Source organism: Euleptes europaea, chromosome 6 (genome assembly GCF_029931775.1).
Source record: "Euleptes europaea isolate rEulEur1 chromosome 6, rEulEur1.hap1, whole genome shotgun sequence".
Taxonomy (NCBI): domain Eukaryota; kingdom Metazoa; phylum Chordata; class Lepidosauria; order Squamata; family Sphaerodactylidae; genus Euleptes; species Euleptes europaea.
Genome location: NC_079317.1, coordinates 4298077 through 4317704, shown reverse-complemented (window position 1 = coordinate 4317704; position 19628 = coordinate 4298077). Strand labels below are relative to the sequence as shown.

General features: G+C 52.6%; 1 protein-coding gene across 6 annotated transcripts in view; it reads left to right on the top strand.

Moving 5' to 3' along the window:
• Positions 1-3096: 3096 nt before the first annotated feature.
• Positions 3097-19628, top strand: part of TRIM9 (tripartite motif containing 9) — a 94378-nt gene continuing 77846 nt past the window's right edge. For all 6 annotated transcript variants that reach the window (XM_056852230.1, XM_056852225.1, XM_056852229.1 and 3 more), the window contains exon 1: positions 3097-3921. In XM_056852230.1, coding sequence (XP_056708208.1) covers positions 3097-3921 — 825 coding nt within the window. The remainder of the gene's footprint in view (positions 3922-19628) is intronic.

Sequence of the window (19628 nt, the reverse complement as noted above, 5' to 3'; positions counted from 1 at the left end):
GGTCCCCAAGGTGCTACTGGACTCCAGTTCTTTGACTTCAGCTCTGGAGAGCCAATGTGGTGTAGTGGTTAAGAGCGGTGGTTTGGAAGAGTGGACTCTGTTCTGGAGAACCGGGTTTGATTCCCCACACCCCAAATCAAACCTGGAATCAAACCCGGTTCTCCAGATCAGAGTCCGCCGCTCCAAACCACAGTTCTTAACCACTACACCACGCTTACTCCCTTATGAACCCACCTGACCACTACAGTCATCTTAGCTGTGGCACCAAAACTCTGGAACTCTCTCTCCAGGGAGGGTCGCCTGTCCCCTTCTGTTGCCGTCTTCCACAGGGTGAAGCTTTTTTGTTTGTTTGTTTCATTTGGCATTCGCTCAACAAGTACCCCCCCTCCTAACCATTTTTTTTAAAAAAATTATATATTTTTTAACTGTTATATGTATTTTAACTATATTTTTAACTCTTCTTTTTAAAATTGTTTTATCAATGTGTGTTTGGGAGGGGGGTTGATTTTAATGGTTTTCAAATGTTATTTTATCATGTATGTTTTAAACCTTTAGCCACCTTGGTGGCCCGGGTAGGAGCAGAAAGGTGGGATACAAATTTTGTAAGTAAATGGGAGGGGGGGCAGCATAGTACTATAGCCCAATCTCATCAGATCTCAGAAGCTAAGCAGGATTGGCCCTGGTTAGTACTTGGATGGGAGACCACCAAGAAAAGTCTAGGGTCGCTATGCAGAGGAAGGCAAGGGCAAACCACATCTGTTGTCTCTTGCCTTGCAAACCCCATATGTGGCTACCATAAGTTGGCTTCGACTTGACGGCACTTTACACACACACACGTAAGTAAATGAACTGACCCTAGAAGCTAAGATGACTAAATTGAGGCTGCTGTACTTTGGTCACATTATGAGAAGACAAAAGACACTGGAAAAGACAATCATGCTAGGAAAAGTGGAAGGTAGCAGGAAAAGAGGAAGACCCAACAAGAGATGGATTGACTCTATAAAGGAAGCCACAACCCTCAGTTTGCCAGATCTGAGCAAGGCTGTTAAGGATAGGACGTTTTGGAGGACACTGATTCATAGGGTCGCCATGACTTGGCGGCGACCTGACAGCCCTTAACACACACACAAGTAAATATGTTTTGGAAGGAAGGAAGGAAGGAAGGAAGGAAGGAAGGAAGGAAGGAAGGAAGGAAGGAAGGAAGGAAGGAAGGAAGGAAAGAAAGAAAGAAAGAAAGAAAGAAAGAAAGACGTGAGATTCACAGAATGCTAAATACTTCTGCACCCAATTTTGAATGTTCACGGTGATAGAACCAAATTGTAAAATACATGATGTTGCGTATTAATAGCTGGGCCTGCACCAAACCAGAGCTGAAGAGCCAGGCAATCTCTCATGTTTCCTAAAGGGGTTCCACTCATTGCTAACCACCACTGCGGCTCTCCAAAGCCTTCAGCAACCAGGAAAGCAATTATCACAGCTATTTTGGCTCTGAGAACAGCAGCGCTCCTTGGGGTGACGTCAAACCCGAGCGAGGAGGGGGAGCATCTCCCACGACCCACGGCTTTCTCAGGCTGAGAGGGGCTGCATCAGGTGGGGAAAATGGCAGGACGGACTGGAACACGATGGAGGAGGGAGGGCTGGGGAAAGGGCTTCCAGCGCTCTCCCTGCTTCCCAATCCTCTGCACGTCTCTCCTTATTTGCATGCCCAACAGAGCACTTAAGCCCCCCACATCGCTCACCCTGCCACAGTGAAAAATGACCCAAGATGGTCCCACAGAGATAGAAAAATGAGAGAGGGTGGTTTGTGCTTAGCCAAAGGGAGCTGGGCGGTGTGTGTGTGTGTGGGGGGGGGGGGAGGCCACTCAGGCAGTCAATCGGAAAAACAAATGAGGGCCTGCAGGCCGCTATCAGGAGACCTCAGAAATACACCCAGGAGGAACCTGCGGCCGGTTTTGGCAATAACACTCCCTCCCCAGTTGAATGGGCTTTGTAAGCATATGTGCAGTTAAAAGAAAGAGGGGTGGGGAAGCCAGAATTCTTATACTGAGAGAGGTCTGGAGACCAAATCCTAGGAGGAAAGGTTGAAGGAGCTGGGGACGTTTAGCCTGAAGAAGAGGAGAAGCTGAGAGGGGATGTGATAACCAGCTTCAGGTACTTGAAGGGCTGACATATAGAGGAGGGTGCCGAGTTGTTTTCTGTTGCCCCAGAAGGTCGGACCGGAACCAACGGGTTGAAAATAAATCAAAAGAGTTTCTGTCTAGACATTAGGAAGAATTTTTTAACAGTTAGAGCGGTTCCTCAGTGGAACAGGCTTCCTCGGGAGGTGGTGAGCTCTCCTTCCCTGGAGGTTTTTAAGCAGAGGCTAGATGGCCATCTGTCAGCAATGCTGATTCTATGACCTTAGGCAGATCATGAGAGGGAGGGCATCTTGGCCATCTTCTGGGCATGGAGTAGGGGCCACTGGGGGTGTGGAGGGGGGAAGTAGTTCTGAATTTCCTGCATTGTGCAGGGGGTTGGACTAGATGACCCTGGGGGTCCCTTCCGACTTTATGATTCTATGTTTTGAACCTCTCACCCTCCAGCAGCTTCAGCAGATGACCCGCGTTAGGAGAGCGCGAGAAAAGCGTCTTCCCTTCCACTCTCTCCCTCCCCAGGCTCCACCCCCTAATCTCCAGGAATGTCTCCCCCGGGAGTTGGCAACCCCAGCTCCTGTGCAGAGGCGCTCTGGATTTACCCGCAGCAGCGGCAGCCGTCAGTCCCCGAGCGGGGGGGGGGCGTGGCAGAGAGAAGCCAGCCAGCCAATCCCCGTCCGGCCCGGGCCGTCCCTGCAGGGGAGGCGGCGGGCGGGGTGGGGGGCCCCGCTCCGGCCCAATGGCAGCCCGGCCCCGGCGGCGCGCGGCCAATGGGAGGCGCCGGGGGCGGGGCGCGAGGCGCGGAGGGGAGGCTGCGGAGGGGAGGCTGCCAGTGCTGGCCGGAGCGGCGCGGAGGGCGGTCGGCGGCTGCGACGACGCGGGCGAGTCGCTGTCCGCGGTGCTGAAGGCGCTGCTCGGGTCCCCCCGCAGGCGCCAGCAGCAGGCAGCCCGGCGGCGGCGCCCCATGGACGAGATGGAAGAGGAGCTCAAGTGCCCGGTGTGCGGCTCCTTCTTCCGGGAGCCGCTCATCCTGCCCTGCTCGCACAACCTGTGCCAGGCGTGTGCCCGCAACATCCTGGTGCAGACCCCCGAGGCCGAGTCCCCCCAGAGCCGCCGGGCCTCGGGCTCCGCCGACTACGACTACCTGGACCTGGACAAGATGAGCCTGTACAGCGAGGCCGACAGCGGCTACGGCTCCTACGGGGGCTTCGCCAGCGCCCCCACCACCCCCTGCCAGAAGTCGCCCAACGGGGTGCGGGTCTTCCCCCCCGCCGTGCCGCCCCCGCCCCACCTGCCCCCCGCCTCGGCCGCCTCCCTGGCCCCCGTGCCCCGCAACGCCTGCCTGACCTGCCCGCTCTGCCACCGCAGCCTGATCCTGGACGAGCGGGGGCTGCGCGGCTTCCCCAAGAACCGGGTGCTGGAGGGGGTGATCGACCGCTACCAGCAGAGCAAGGCGGCCGCCCTGCGCTGCCAGCTGTGCGAGAAGGCCCCCAAGGAGGCCACCGTCATGTGCGAGCAGTGCGACGTCTTCTACTGCGACCCCTGCCGCCTGCGCTGCCACCCGCCCCGCGGGCCCCTGGCCAAGCACCGCCTGCTGCCCCCGGCCCAAGGCCGGGTCAGCCGCCGGCTCAGCCCCCGCAAGATCTCCACCTGCACCGACCATGAGCTGGAGAACCACAGCATGTACTGCGTCCAGTGCAAGATCCCCGTCTGCTACCAGTGCCTGGAGGAGGGCAAGCACTCCAGCCACGAGGTCAAGGCCCTGGGGGCCATGTGGAAGCTCCACAAGGTGAGGCCCGCTCTCCCAGGGCGGCGCGTCCTGGGCTTGGCGGCGGGGCTCGGGTTGTGGAGACGGCCCTCTCATGGCTCGAAAGCCTCGGCCAGCCCTGGTTTCTCTGTGTGTCCGTCCCCTGGTTTCTCTGTGTGTCCGTCCCCTGGTTTCTGCAACGCGTGGGGAGGGGCTGTGGCTCAGTGACAGAGTGTCTCTTTGGCATGCAGAAGGTCCCAGGTTCAATCCCCGGCACCTCCAGTTAGCAGGACCAGGTAGCTGATGATGGAAAAAACCCTGGAGAGCTGCTGCTGGTCAAAGTAGGTAATACTGACGTTGATGGGCCAAGGGTCTGATTCAGTCTAAGGCAGCTTAATGTATGTTTGGGGAGGGGCCATGGCTCAATGGCAGAGCATCCGTTTGTCATACAGAAGGTCCCAGGTTCTATCCCCCGCATCTCCACTTAGAAGGACCAAGTGATGTGAAATACCTCCACCTGAGACCCTGGAGAGCCGCTGCCAGTCTGAGTAGACCTTGATGGACCAAGGGTCTAATTCAGTATAAGGTTCTTTGATGATGTCTGATCTCCAGAGTGAGCAGGATTTCCAGTCTATTTTGTGGTGGGAGAGGCCATGGTTCAGGGGCAGAGCATCTACTAAGCATGCAGAAGGTCCCAGGTTCAATCCCCGGTGTCTCCAGTTTAAAGGATCAGGTAGGAGGTGATGTGAAAAACCTCTGCCCGAGACTCTGGAGATCTGTTACCAGTCTAAGTAAACAATAATGACTTTTATGGACCAAAGTTCTGACCCAGTATAAGGCAGATTCATATATTCACCCCCCCCCCTCTTTCTTCATTACGCTTCTTTGGGGGAGGGCACATTTTTCAGCCAGAGGGCAACTGGGCTGCTGCCTGTTTTTGAAGGCTGCCAGTGCTGGAAACGGTGTCCAATTAGGAGCCTTCTAAAACAGGCTGGGACCCCTCCCATGTGGCCCTCTGCCAACTCTTCATGGCTTTGCCCCTCCAGCTGTTTACTTTTTTTATCCCCTCCCCCCTAAGGAACTCAAGTATGTGAGTTTCCTTTCCTCAGTTTTATTCTCACAACAGCCCTGCAAGTAAGGTTGTCAGGTCCCGCCTGGCTGCTGGTGGGGTTTGGGGGTTTGGGTTGCCAGATCCAGGTTAGGGAACTCCTGGAGATTTGGGGGTAGTGCCTGGGAAGGACAGAAACCTCAGTGGGGTATACCGCCATAGAGTCCACCCTCCAAAGCAGCCATTTTCTCCAGGGGAACTGATCTCAGTAGTCCGGAGATGAGCTGTAATTCCGGGGCATCCCCAGGTCCCACCTGGAGGCTGGCATCCCTACCTTCAAGGTAGATTAGGCTGACAGAGGAGGACTGACCCAAGGTCACTCAATGAGCTGGGAGGCAGCCGGTGGATTTGAACCCAGGTCTCCCAGATTTTAGTCTGACCCTCTAACCACTACACATCACTGTTTTATTTGCTTATCTGCCCCACTTTTCTTCCTGGTGGGGACCTGAAGCAGGGGACCATTCTCCATTTTATCTTCACAACAACCCTGTGGGGTAAGTTAAACAGAGAGTGTGTGACTGGCCCAGGGTCACCCAGCGAGCTTCTGTGGCAGAGTGGAGATGCCTTTCGCTGGATTTAACAGCTAACTATTCATCTACCATTTCACGCTTTTTTTAAAAATGGGGGAGATGAAAATTAATTTTTTCTTGACACTATAGAGAGAGATGTTGCCACGTTTCTCATGCAACTCACTGATCTACTTGACAGCAGATAATGCAGTATCCACTGCTCAGAAAGTGTCATTAGCTGGTCTATCCAGGGAGTAATATGTTTATTTTGTGCAGTATTGTTTTGTGAACATGATAAAACAACGCGGGCTAGGGAATCGACTTGATCCGAACAAAAATGGGCATTTGTGTTCTTCTGCAGTAATGTTATTGTATCTCCCTTGCGTCTCGGCTGAGTCTAAGGCATTGCACTGTGCCCATAAGAAAGCCCGTCTAAATTTATGGATTTCTAGCCAGCTGAAATAGTCTTGCAAGGAACAAGTTCTCTTAAAGGGTATCTGGAAGAAGCGAGGCGAACGTTTGCGATTTGAGTCCTTAAGCACTAAGGTCCAATAGAGTGGGGATTCGAACTGGGGTCTCCCCGATCCGGGCTTGACACTCCCACCATTATACCACTCGTTGTTTGTCGGGCGCTTTGACCCCCTAGCCAACTCTGCAGTCTGTGGGGCCGCATCTTCAGAGAAACTGTTAAGTGGCTGAAGGGCTGGAAGGGAAGCCCTGCCCATTTCCCCACCCCCTATGCACCTCTTCATCTGTCAGCTGTCTGTCGAGTCATCCCCCCCACCAGTCTGTTCTCCCCATCCACCAAGCCAGCCCTGCCCTCCTCACCCATCAGCCACCTCTCTGCCTTCTCGCCTCGCTCACCAATGTGTTCATCTTCCTCCTCTCCTTCTCCCTGGATCCTGCCTCTCCGCACAGAGACAGCCTTCCTAATTCCTGCTCCTCAACGTCCTCCCCAGGCCTCCTTTGGGAGGGGGCCAGCTGTCTGTCTGACATTTCCTGACCTTTCTTCTCACCGTAGTATTGAACCCCAGAATCCCCTGCCTGGGCATTTCCCTCTTTCCCCTGGGCTGTCCTCCCCTCTCCTTTCTTGGCCGAGGTTCAGGTGTTTGCACCAAGCTTCCCGCAGTAGCAAGCCACACGATGCTGGCGTGAGCTTGACGTTGGGAAATAAATGGGGGATAAACCGGGTCGCCGTGTGTCTCGACCAACCTCGTATGGCCCAAGAGCTGGATGTCGGCTCACAGAGAAGCGTGCTGTTGATGCGCGCCTCGCTTCCCAAACAGGCAGGGCGGGAGGGTGGAAAAGAAGCGCTGGATGTGAAATGTGAGGTGCGGGCCCCCCAACTCATGTTCCATTAAAAAAATCGGCAGAGGTTTGTGGGGCGAGAGAAACACTTACCATAAGCTCAAAAGAGGCCTTTTGGTTCTAGGGGTGGTAGAAAGTGCCGTCGAGTCACAGCCGACTTATGGCGACTCCTTGGGGTTTTCGAGGGAGTAGACGTTCACAGGTGGTTGGTTAGCCATTGGCTGTCTCTGCATAGCAACCCTGGACTCCCTTGGTGGTCTTCCATCCAAGTACCAACCAGGGCTGACCCTGCTTAGCTTCTAAGATCTGATGAGATCGGGCTAGTGGGGCCATCCAGGTCATGGCAAAAGACATACAGAGGTGGTTTGCCATTGCCTGCTTCTTTGTAACCCTGGACTTCCTTGGTTGTCTTCAAATAATAATAATAATCCAAATAATAATCTTGCTAAGTTTCTGAGATCTGACGGTATCACTTTACTCTGTTCTGGTTAAACATCACCTAGAGTATTGTGTTCAGTTTTGGGCACCGCAATTTAAGAAGGATGTAGACAAGCTGGAACGTGTCCAGAGGAGGGCAACAAAGATGGTGAGGGGTCTGGAGACCAAGTACTATGAGGAAAGGTTGAAGGAGCTGGGTATGTTTAGTCTGGAGAGGAGAAGACTGAGAGGGGAAATGATAACCATCTTCAAGTACTTGAAGGGCTGTCATAGAGAGGAGGGTGCTGAGTTCTTTTCTGTTGCCCCAGAAGGTCGGACCAGAACTAACGGATTGAAATTAAATCAAAAGAGTTTCCGTCTAGACATCAGGAAGAATTTTCTAACAGTCATAGCGGTTCCTCAGTGGAACAGGCTTCCTCGGGAGGTGGTGGGCTCTCCTTCCCTGGATGTTTTAAGCGGAGGGTAGATGGCCATCTGTCAGCAATTATGATTCTATGACCTTGGGCAGATGATGGGAAGGAGGGCATCTTGGCCATCTTCTGGGCATGGAGTAGGGGTCACTGAGTGTGGGGAGGGGAGGCAGTTTTAAATTTCCTGCATTGTGCAGGGGGTTGGACTAGATTTCCCTGGTGGTCCCTTCCAACTCTATGAATCTATGATTATAAGACTGGGCAAGCGTGGTCTGTCCAGGTCAGGGCAATAGTATTATTTGTAGTGTTGTGTGTAAAGTGCCATCAAGTGGCAGCTGACTTATGGTGACCCCAAAGGGTTTTCAAGGCAAGAGACGTTCAGAAGTGGTTTGCCGTCGCTTGCCTCTGTGTAGCAACCCTGGACTCCCTTGGTGGTCTCCCATCCAAGCACCAACCAGGGCTGACCCTGCTTAGCTTCTGAGCTCTGAGGAGATTGGGCTAGCCTGAGCCATCCAGGTCAGGGCAAAATGGCTAAGACCCTAGAGGGGACTTGAACCCTGGAGCTTCAGATTAAAAATCTGACTCTACTAACTGAGCTACCCTTTTGGCGCTGCTCCTTCACAAATACTGGGAGTGAACCCCCTCTCTGCGAATACATTCTGGGGCTCTGCCTGGCTCCAGTGAAGTGCTGAGTGTGTGGAGCTGGCTGACAGACCATGAAGGGCTGTGGTGTTTGTCTCTAAAGAGAGGGCAGGTGGTGATGCCCAAGAGAGACCTGGACAGTGTTGGTGGAGCAGGCCTTGGAAACTAAATAGTTAAATTGTGGAACTCTCTGCCCCAGGATATGGTGATGGCTGCCAACTTGGAAGGCTTGAAGAGGGGAGTGGACATGATCTCCTCACCTAAATAAAAGGATGTTGCAGAGCTTGAGAAGGTGCAGAAAAGAGCGACCGAAATGATCTGGGGACTAGAGCAGCTGCCCTATGAGGAGCAGTTAAAGCGTTTAGGGCTGTTTAGCTTGGAAAGAAGGCGGCTGAAGGGAGACATGACAGAGGTCTATAAAATTATGCATGGTGTGGAGAGAGTGGACAGGGAGAAGCTTTTCTCCCTCTCTCAAAATCCCAGAAGGCGGGGTGATCTGCTGAAACAAAGGCGAGAGATTCAAAACAGATAAAAGGAAGTATTTTTTCTCACAACACAGAGTTAAATTGTGGAACTCCCTGCCCCAGGATGTGGTGATGGCTGCCAACTTGGAAGGCTTTAAGAGGGGCGTGGAACATGTTCTTGGAGGAGAGGGCTATCCACGGCTACTAGTCAAGCTCAATACTAGTCACAATGCATACCTACTCTCTCCAGTATCAGAGGAGCAGGCCTATTATCTTAGGTGCTGTGAAACACGGGCAGGATGGTGCTGCTGAAGTGGTCTTGCTTGTGGGCTTCCTAGAGGCACCTGGTTGGCCACTGTGTGAACAGACTGCTGGACTTGACGGGCCTTGGTCTGATCCAGCAGGGCCTTTCTTATGTTCTTATGACTGTTCCCAAAATTGAAATTTTTTCAACATGGTGAGCAATCCTGCCACGGTTGCATCTTCTGAATACCAACCAGCCGCTCAGCCTCTCTCCGTCAAGCTTTCCTTAGCTGAAGAAGGAGTGAAGTGAAGAGGAGGTCTCGAGCGGAGGATCGAGTGCAAGAGGCAGGGCTGGGTTTTCGGCATCCTCCTGCCGATGCCCACTCCACCCCTCACCCCTCCTTTCGCGCGCCCCTCCTGTCCACGAGCCAGCTGTGCGGAGGCGACCCCCTCTCTGAGGTAACTAGGGCAGGGAAGTGACGGCAACGTGGGTGGACAGCTTCTTCCCCCCCCTGCCCTGACAGAATGCATAAGCCGAGCATCATCTCTCACGGAGGCGGCGGGCGCATGGAGATAATTGAGTTCTCCTCCCCGCAGCCCCCTCCCTGGGCAGCCCAGGATGGGAGCGTGGGAGTCCGCAGCCACCCTGTGACATTTTGTCTCCGGGGAAGAGGCGAAGGTTCGCAGAAACTCAACATATGGGGGATTTTCAAAGCTGGGAAATCTGGATTGAGAAGATTTCGGTGTGCAAAGGCGGATTTGAACAGCTGGTCCTCTTCTGCCCCATAGTTGTTGAAGCTGCGGCTGGAACTCCAGTCTGTCTTGTCTGTTTCTCTGCTCACCTTTGCTCCAAAGAGCCCGGGGCAGCGTACCTGGATCTCCCCCTCTATTTTGAGAGCCATGAGCGGCGGAGGCTAATCTGGTGAAACGGGTTGGTTTCCCCACTCCTATACACGAAGCCAGCTGGGTGACCTTGGGCTAGTCAGCCCCACCTACCTCGCAGCCCCACCTACCTCACAGGGTGTCTGTTGTGGGAAAGGGAAGGTGATTGGAAGCCGGTTTGATTCTTCCTTAAGTGGTAGAGAAAGTCGTCATATAAAAACCAACTCTTCTTCTTCTTCCTCCTCCTATACATGAAGCCTGCTAGGTGGCCTTGGGCTAGTTACAGTTCTCTCTGAACTCTCTCAGCCCCACCTACCTCACAAGGAGTGTGTTGTGAGGAGAGGAAGGGAAGGAGATTTTAAGCCAGTTTGATTCTCCTTAAAGGTAGAGAAAATTGGGGTATAAAAACCAACTCTTCTTCTTTTTGTCCTCACAACAACCCTTCGAGGTAGGTTAGACTGAAAGATAGTGATTGACCCACGGTCAGCCAGGTTGCTTTGCGGGTGAGGGAGGATTTGAACCTGAGTCTCCTGGGTCCTTGTCTGTGCTGTACCGCACTGCCTGTCACTGGTTCGGTGTTGTGCTCCACGAAGTCATGCCTCACCTCATGGGCAAGGCAGGTCATAACATGGGGTAAGATTCCCGTCCTACTTTATGGGACCGTTGTAAGGATTACTGAGACAGCGTAAATGCGACACCAAATATCATTAGTAGCTTCAGGGTTCCAGTTGAAACGGAACTGAATATTCCCCGGGAGGCCCACGCTGTGCGGGGGATAGAGATGGAACCCATCATACCAGATGGAACTCATAACTTTGCTCTGCTCTGGTTAGACCTCACCGAGAGTAATGTGTTCAGTTTTGGGCACCGCAATTTAAGAAAGAGGTAGACAAGCTGGAACGTGTCCACAGGAGGGCAACAAAGATGGTGAGGGGTCTGGAGACCAAGCCCTGTGAGGAAAGGTTGAAGGAGCTGGGGATGTTTAGCCTGAAGAGGAGGAGACTGAGAGGGGATACGGTAACCATCTTTAAGTACTTGAAGGGCTGTCCTATGGAGGAGGGTGCCGAGTTGTTTTCTGTTGCCCCAGAAGGTCGGACCAGAACCAACAGGTTGAAATTAAATCAAAAGAGTTTCCATCTAGACATTAGGAAGAACTTTCTGACAGTCAGAGCGGTTCCTCGGTGGAACAGGCTTCCTCGGGAGGTGGTATGCTCTCCTTCCCTGGAGGTTTTTAAGAAGAGGCTAGATGGCCATCTGTCAGCAATGCTGATTCTGTGAAGGAGAAGGAGAGCAGGAAGGGTTGCATCAGTGCTTGTCTCTTGTGGCCTTTTTACATGCAAATGCCGATCGCCACTTTGGGGTCAGGAAGCAATTTTCCTCCAGGCCAGATTGGCCAGGGATCCTGAAGGGATTTTTTGGGTTATCTTCTGGGCATGGAGTAGGCGTCACTGGGGGTGTGGGGGGAGGGAGGTAGTTGTGAATTTCCTGCATTGTGCAGGGGGTTGGACTAGATGACCCTGGTGGTCCCTTCCAACTGTATGATTCTATGAATCTAATTGGACTTGGATCCCCAATGGCAGGTAGAAAGATCCTCCTTCCATCTCACGAGATGCGTCCAGATCACCTCCAGCGGGACAGATCAATGACAGGTCAAATTTGATTTATTGTGGCACAAGCTCTCACCCTCTTAACCTTCTACCCCATTGTGCTCCTCCCCAATCCTGCACATGTTTACTCCCTAGTAATCTCCGCTGCACCTGATGGGGTTTCTCTCTGGGGAACGATGCAGCCTGTGGTTTTGAGGCACTGCAGAAATCTTTCTTGGTTTTACTACAGTGGAAGAAGAGTTGGTTTTTATATGTCGACTTCCTCTGTCACTTAAGGGAGAATCAAACCGGCTTACAATCACCTTCCCCTCCCCCTCCCCACAACAGACACACTGTGAGGTAGGTGGGGCTGAGAGACCTGTGCATAGCCCAAGGTCACCCAGCTGGCTTCATGTGTAGGAGTGGGGAAACAAATCCAGTTCACCAGACTAGCCTCCGCCGCTCATGTGGAGGAGTGGGGAATCAAACCCGGTTCTCCAGATCAGAGTCCACCACTCCAAACCACTGCTGTTAACCACTACACCATGCTGGCTCCCTGGAGTAACATGGCTGCTCATACAATTTTTGTATTGCTGTTCTTCCGAGGATCTCAGAGCAAGGCCCATAATTCTCTTTACCTCCTCCATTTCCTCACCACAACCCTAAAAGGTAGGTTATGCCGAGAGAGAGAATGACCCAAGAGAACCCACAAAGCTTCATGGATTCTCTCAGTTCCCAGCCCAATTTTACTTACTTACTTACTTCATTTTTACCCTGTCTTTCTCCCCAATGGGGATCCAAAGCGGCTGACATCGTCCCCTCTCCTCCCTTGTATCCTTACAACAACCGTACGAGGTAGGCTAGGCATCTGTGACTGGCCCAAAGTCACCCAGCGAATGTCCATGGCAGAGTGGGGATTCAAACTCTGATCTCCCAGACCCTAGTCAGATACTCTAACCACTACACCACGCTGCCTCTCTGTGTTCTAACCACATTCTAACCACTGTGGCTCTGTCAAAATTTCTCCCAGTGAAAGAGCTCAGATTGGGGCATAGATAAGCAAACATTCCCCGTAGGTATGCTGGCCATCTTTTTGTGGTTCTCCTCGTGTGTAGGCTACAGCTGCTGAGCAGAGATGTAGCCGGTGAGGCTTCCTCTGCCCCTCCCCACGCCAGGAAGAGTTTCCCCAGCTAAACCACATTAACATGGAGGCAGTGAACGCCAACCTTTTGAAATACGTTTTAATACGCCTCTCTAATAAACGGCAATGACCTCCGGAGATGCCCCAAACTCCCTCGCTCTGACAAGCATCATTCATAGATATGCAGAAATCGATGCCTCAACGGCCAGGTAGTTGCTACTAAGAAAACAGCACATTATGTAGGCGAGAGGTCGACCCACACTCTCTTCGACAGCTCATTGTATGTGATCCATGGCTGGTGTTATGGGGTGGGGGGAGCTGGGCTTGTAACCAAGCAACCGATACATGGTTGTCCTGGTTTGTAGACTAGCGTTCAGCTTATAGCTGCAACTTCCTTTAGCCTAAGGCAAGGGTGTCGAACTCAATTGTTACAAGGGCTGGATATGACATAAATGTCCCTTGGTCGAGCCGGGCCATGCCTCGCCAGCCCAGATCGAGAGTGGTGGGTGGGGGTAGCCGCCTTGGCTGGCTCGCGGGCTGGATAAGAATCATAGAGCTGGAAGGGACCTTGGAGGCCATCTAGTCCAACCCCCTGCTCAATGCAGGATCAGCCTAAAGCATCCCTGACAAGTGCTTGTCCAGCCTCTGCTTAAAGACGGCCAGTGAGGGGGAGCTCACCACCTCCCTAGGGCGCCGATTCCACTGTTGAGCAACTCTTACTGTAAAATTCTCCCCCTAATATTCAGCTGGTACCTTTCCACTGGGGTTGCCAGGTCCCTCTTTGCCACCGGTGGGAGTTTTTTTTGGGCGGAGCCTGAGGAGGGTGGAGTTGGGGGGGGGAGGACTTCAAGGCCATAGAGTTCAATTGGCCAAACGGCCATTTTCTCCAGATGAGCTGACCTCTATCGGCTGGAGATCAGTTGTAATAGCAGAAGATCTCCAGCTACTACCTGGAGGTTGGCAACCCTACTTTCTGCCCACAGTTTGAACCCATTAGTCCTGTCCTGTGCTGCCAACAGGAACGGCTCCCTGCCCTCCTCTAAGCGACAGCCCTTCAAATACTTCAAGAGGACAATCATGTTCCTCTTCAACCTCCTCTTCTCCAGACGCAACATTCCCAGGTCCCTCAGCCTTTCCTCACAGGGTTCGGTCTCCAGGCCCCTGATCCTCCTCGTCGCTCTCCACCTCTCTTCATCTCTGTCCAGACCAGGACGGCCCAGGCTAGGCTGATCTCCTCAAGTCTCAGAAGCTAAACAGGGTCAGCCCTGGTCAGTATTTGGATGGGAGACCACCAAGGAAGTCCTCGTAGGGCTTGGTCTCCAGTTCTTAAGGGGCCGGATCTGGCCCTCGAGCCTGATGTTTGACACCCCTGGCCTAAGGAGACTTCCTCCAGCGCAAGAGGGTGTTTCACACATTGCCTCCTCCCGCCCCCGGGGCAGAGGAAGCCATGCTCCTTAGCAGAATGACTGGCTGCAACCTGTTTTTTTGGGAGCCAGCGTGATGTAGTGGTTGGGGTGCTGGACTAGAATCTGGGAGAGCCGGGTTCGAATCCCCACTCTGCCACGGAAGCTCGCTGGGGGACCTCCGGCCAGTCACCCGCTCTCCGCCTACCATACCTCACAGGGTTGTTGTGAGGACAAAATGGAGGAGAGGAGAACGATGCGAGGTACTTTGGGTCCCCATTGGGGAGAAAGGCGAAGTATAAAAGGAATGAAGTAAATGTTTTGTCCAGTGATTAGTGCAGGTGTCCCCATAGTGGGGGTTGGGCCCAGGGGGTAAGTGAGTGAATCGGCAGAGGGATTCACCAGGGCTGCATCTTTGGGGCATTCCCACTCTGACCTTGCGCTCGTCTGCCCTTCTCCCCCTGCACACTGTCTCTGGGGTCAGAGGGACATGACAGAGCATAAGACCATAAGAAAAGCCCTGCTGGATCAGACCAAGGCCCATCAAGTCCAGCAGTCTGTTCACACAGTGGCTAAACTGGTATCTCTAGGAAGCCCACAAGCAAGACGAGTGCAGCAGCACCATCCTGCCTGTGTTCCACAGCACCTTAGATAACAGGCCTGCTCCTCTGATCCTGGAGAGAATTAGGTGTGCATCATGACCAGCATCCATTTTGACTAGTAGCAGTGGATAGCCCTCTCCTCCATGAACATGTCCACTCCCCTCTTCAAGCCTTCCAAGTTGGCAGCCATCACCACATCCTGGGGCAGGGAGTCCCACAACTTAACTGTGCAGTATACAGAGCCTCTCTCATAAGCACATAAGAAAGGCCCTGCTGGATCAGACCAAAGCCCATCAAATCCAGCAGTCTGTTCACACAGTCTGTTCACACAACCAGGTGCCTCTAGGAAGCCACTAACAAGACGACTGCAGCAGCACCATCCTGCCTGTGTTCCACCGCACCCAAAATAATAGGCATGCTCCTCTGATACTAGAGAGAACAGGTATGCAGCACGACTAGTATCCATTCTAACTAATAGCCATGAATACCCCTCTCCTCCATGAATATGTCCACTCCCCTCTTAAAGCCCTCCAAGCTGGCAGCCATCACCACATCCTGGGGCAGGGAGTTCCACCATTTAACTATGTGTTGTGTGAAAAAATACTTCCTTTTATCTAAATATTGTCGAAGGCTTTCACGGTCAGAGTTCATTGGTTCTCGTAGGTTATCCGGGCTGTGTAACCGTGGTCTTCCTTTTATCTGTTTTGAATCTGTTTTGAATCTCTAGTACTGGCACAGCTGAGTGCTGTTGAATCCCAGGCTTTCTACTCACCACCCCTGATGCCATTCAGATTTGCCCGTCAAACAGGGAAAGTGCTGGATAGATACCGCCTCGGAGGCCGCCTATCCTGCATTGAGGCTTCTTGGGGTTTTGTCAGCATCATTCGTCAGCTTTAACAGGGTCCCATTAGCCTGCTTCCCCCATGGGAAAACTCCACAGAGCCGGCTGAGAAACAAAGGTCTGTTTGCCTTGGCAGAGAAGGATGTTTGCCGCAAAGACGAGGCAGCAGGAATCAAAGCCACTTACATCTGCCAAAAAGAGAAAGTCCTTTCCCGCGGAGTGGCATTTGACTCCCCCTTCCCGTGTATCTCTCGCATCTGATGCCTTCCTGTGATTCCCTCAGCTCCCTTTGACTCTTTTTTTCCTTTTTTTAAAATTATGGGATATCATCTAGGAATTTGAACTCGAACAATAATGCCATTTGGCATCTACACAGCGTATTTCAAAAATTGCTCCTAATAGATTTTGTCACTGGTGGTCTTGAACTCAGAAACACATGAAGCTGCCTTATACTGAATCAGGCCCTTGGTCCATCAACGTCAGTATTGTCTAATCAGACCGGCAGCGGCTCTCCAGGGTCTCAGGCTGAGGTCTTTCGCGTCACCTGCTTGCTTAGTCCCTTTAACCGGAGATGCTGGGGATTGAACCTGGGACCTTCTGCATGCCAAGCAGATGCTCTACCACTGAACCATGGCCCCTCCCCTAAAACACACGAAGCTGCCTTATACTGAATCAGACTCTTGGTCCATCAAAGTCAGTATTGTCTACTCTGACTGGCAGCGCCTCTCCAGGGTCTCAGGCAGTGGTCTTTCACATCACCAACTTGCCGTGGTCCCTTTGAGATGCTGGGGATTGAACCTGGAACCTTCTGCATGCCAAGCAGATGCTCTACCACTGAGCCACAGCCCCTCCCCGTTATGCACATCTGGAAATATTGATAATTTGACAACAGATGCTTGTGTGAGCTAGTTACCGCATTAAAAGACCCATGATTGGGGTTATTACTTTATATCTGGCCACACAAGACAGAAGGTTTTCCAATTTCCAGATGTGTTTTTAATAATCATGTTTTAGATATATGATCAATGAGAAAGGTTTCAGAGGCCGAAAGGCATATGGTCTATTGGTCATTTATATTACATGTTATCATCAACTGTGCTGAATATTCCTGTAACAGTTTATACTGGTGGCTTTATATGTAGCCTGTGTTCTAGGCCTTGTGTTTTTATCATATCTATTGTGTACTCCTAATAAATATAAGTATTTTATAAGAAGTTATAGTTTCCAGCTCAACCTTTGAGACTCCCTCTGTTTTTATAGTTCCCCCCCCCTTTTTTTTACTCTAAAGGGAACCTCCATAGCCAGAGGCAGTCAACCTCTGAATCCCAGTGACAGGAGGCAATATCAGGGGAAGGCCTCAGCCTCTCTGCCCTGTTGCTCCAGAGGAACTGGCCGGCCACTGTGTGAGACAGGATGCTGGACTAGATGGACCAGTGGTCTGATCCAGCAGGGCTCTTCCTATGTTCTTATGGAAGTTGTGGGGAGGGGAGAACAGTTTGTCACTGAAGACCGGTTTGTTCGGCAGCTTTCAGTGCAAAAGTCAGGCAGAACAAAAACCAAACGTTGTCCAAAGGATCGAGTAGCAGTTGTGAATTTGCTACCGGAGCTGTTCGTATTTAAGCGTCACACCTTGCAAGGTGACTAAACACACACACACGCACATACAAAACCCTACGCTGATGAACTGTAGCCAGGGAATCTTTTTACTAATTGCTAATTGTTTTGCGGTTCCTCAGTGGAACAGGCTTCCTCGGGAGGTGGCGGGCACTCCTTCCTTGGAGGTTTTTAAGCAGAGGCCAGATGGCCATCTGTCAGCAAGGCTGATTCAGTGAACTTAGGCTAATCATGAGAGGGAGGGCAGGAAGGGTTGCGTCAGTGTTTGGCTCTCGTGGCCCTTTCTTGCATGCCTGCCCAGGGTATCACCACTTTGGGGGTCAGGAAGCAATTTCCCTCCAGGCCAGGTGGGGCATGGATCCTGGAGGTTTTTTGTTTGTTTGTTTGTTTGCCATCTTCTGGGCATGGAGTAGGGGGTCTCTTGGTTGTATGGGGGGGGGCGGAGGTAATTGTGAATGTCCTGCATTGTGGAGGGGGTTGGACTAGATGACCCTAGGGATCCCTTCCAACTGCGGCTGCTGGAAACACAGTCCTTGTTCCCCTGGCCATGCCACCCACACGACCGCTGGAGGTGGCACAGTGACCAGGGCGCCAATCCACCATAGGGGCATGGCTGGCTCCCAGTAGCCAGTGGCCCTGAAGGTGACTGGTATTGCCGTCTGGGCCCCCACAGCTGATGGGTGGTGCTGTGCCCAACCCCTGTGGCAAAGCACAGCCCTGTGAGATTCTGGGTGTCAGGGTTCCCACCCCCCCCATGGGTCATGAGATTCATGGATATTTAGGGATAAGACCTGGGGAGGGCAGGGTTTGAGCACATGAAGCTGCCTTATACTGAATCAGACCCTCGTTCCATCAAAGTCAGTATTGTCGACTCAGACCGGCAACAGCTCTCCAGGGTCTCAGGCAGGGGTCCTTCACATCACCTACTTGCCTAGTCCCTTTAACTGGAGATGCCGAGGACTGGAGAGGCAAGGGACCTCAGCGATGTACAGTGACACCGTCTCCTCCCTCCCGAGATACCATTTCCTCCAACGAACTCAGTCTCTGTAGTCTGGAGATCACTTGCCAATCTGAGAGATCTCCAGGCCCCAACTGGAGGTTGGCGACCCTAGCATACCTTGCTTGGGGCGACAGGCGGTGTGATCCTAAGAAGAGTTGCTCCAGTCTGAGCCCATTCATTTCAGTGGGCTTAGACTGGAATAACCCTGCAAAGGATTGAACTGAAAGTACCTTGAATTGGGCCTCGCCCCTGTGGCTGCTCCCCACCAATACGGCAAGTAGCCAGCATGGTGTAGTGGTTAAGAGCGGTGGTTTGGAGTGGTGGAGTCTGATCTGGAGAACTGGGTTTGATATTCCCCACTCCTACACACGAAGCCAGCTGGGTGACCTTGGGCTAGTCACAGCTCTCTCAGCCCCACCTACCTCACAGGGTGTCTGTTGTGGAGAGGGGGAGGGAAGGGGTGGTAAGCCAGTTTGATTCTCCCTTAAGTGGTGGAGAAAGTCGGCATATAAAAACCAACTCTCCTCCTCCTTCTGTTCTGCCCTGCAAAGCATGGCGATGGTACTCTGTAAAGCAAAGTCAGATGAATAATGATCTGCAAAACATGCAATGTGCCGCCATTGTATTCAGTGTTCCTTTGTCACCCCCTGCGTTGTCTCATTGGCTGTGTGTTGCATGTGTGTGTGTGGGGAGGGGTGAAAGGCTGAGAGGTCAAGGCCACCGCCCCATCCGCTTGATTTTCCTCCGTGTCAAGAGGAGAGCCAGGGAGGAGAAGCAAAGGCTTCTGCCTCCAGCGGCTCGACAGTCTCTGTTTTGTTCACGCTCAGCCACAGGTCTGGCGCTGGCCCGGTTCTGTTTCCACGCGGGCATCCAGCCAAAGCCAGCCCTGATCTCCAGTACCGTTAAAGGGTTTTATGCCTCTTCAAACCTGCCGTTTGCTGATCGCTCCGACTGCTGAGAATTTTGGTGTATTGAGGGGTTGGCGGTGTTTGCAGGCCATTTGGTTGCTGCCTTCCTGGGTGCTTGTGTGTAAAGTGCTGTCAAGTCGCAGCCGACTTATGGAGACCCCTTTTGGGGGTTTTCATGGCAAGAGACTAACCGAGGTGGTTTGCCAGTGCCTTCCTCTGCACAGCAGCCCTGGTCTTCCTTGGTGGTCCCCCATCCAAATACTAACCAGGGCCCACCCGGCTTAGCTTCTGAGATCTGACGAGATCAGGCTAGCCTGGGCCGTCCAGGTTAGGGCTCCTGGGTGCGTACAAAGATGCAAAAGATAAAGTGGCAAGCTAGCTGTCTACCTGGAGCATGGCCACTGTGCGTAGGGTTGCCAGGTCTCTCTTCACCACTGGTGGGAGATTTTGGGGGCAGAGCCTGGGCAGGGCGGGGTTTGGGGAGGGGAGGGACTTCGATGCCATAGAGTCCAATTGCAAAAGCGGCCATTTTGTCCAGGTGAGCTGATTAGGAAGAATTTTCTAACAGTCAGAGCGGTTCCTCAGTGGAACAGGCTTCCTCGGGAGGTGGTGAGCGCTCCTTCCCTGGAGGTTTTTTTAAGCAGATGGCT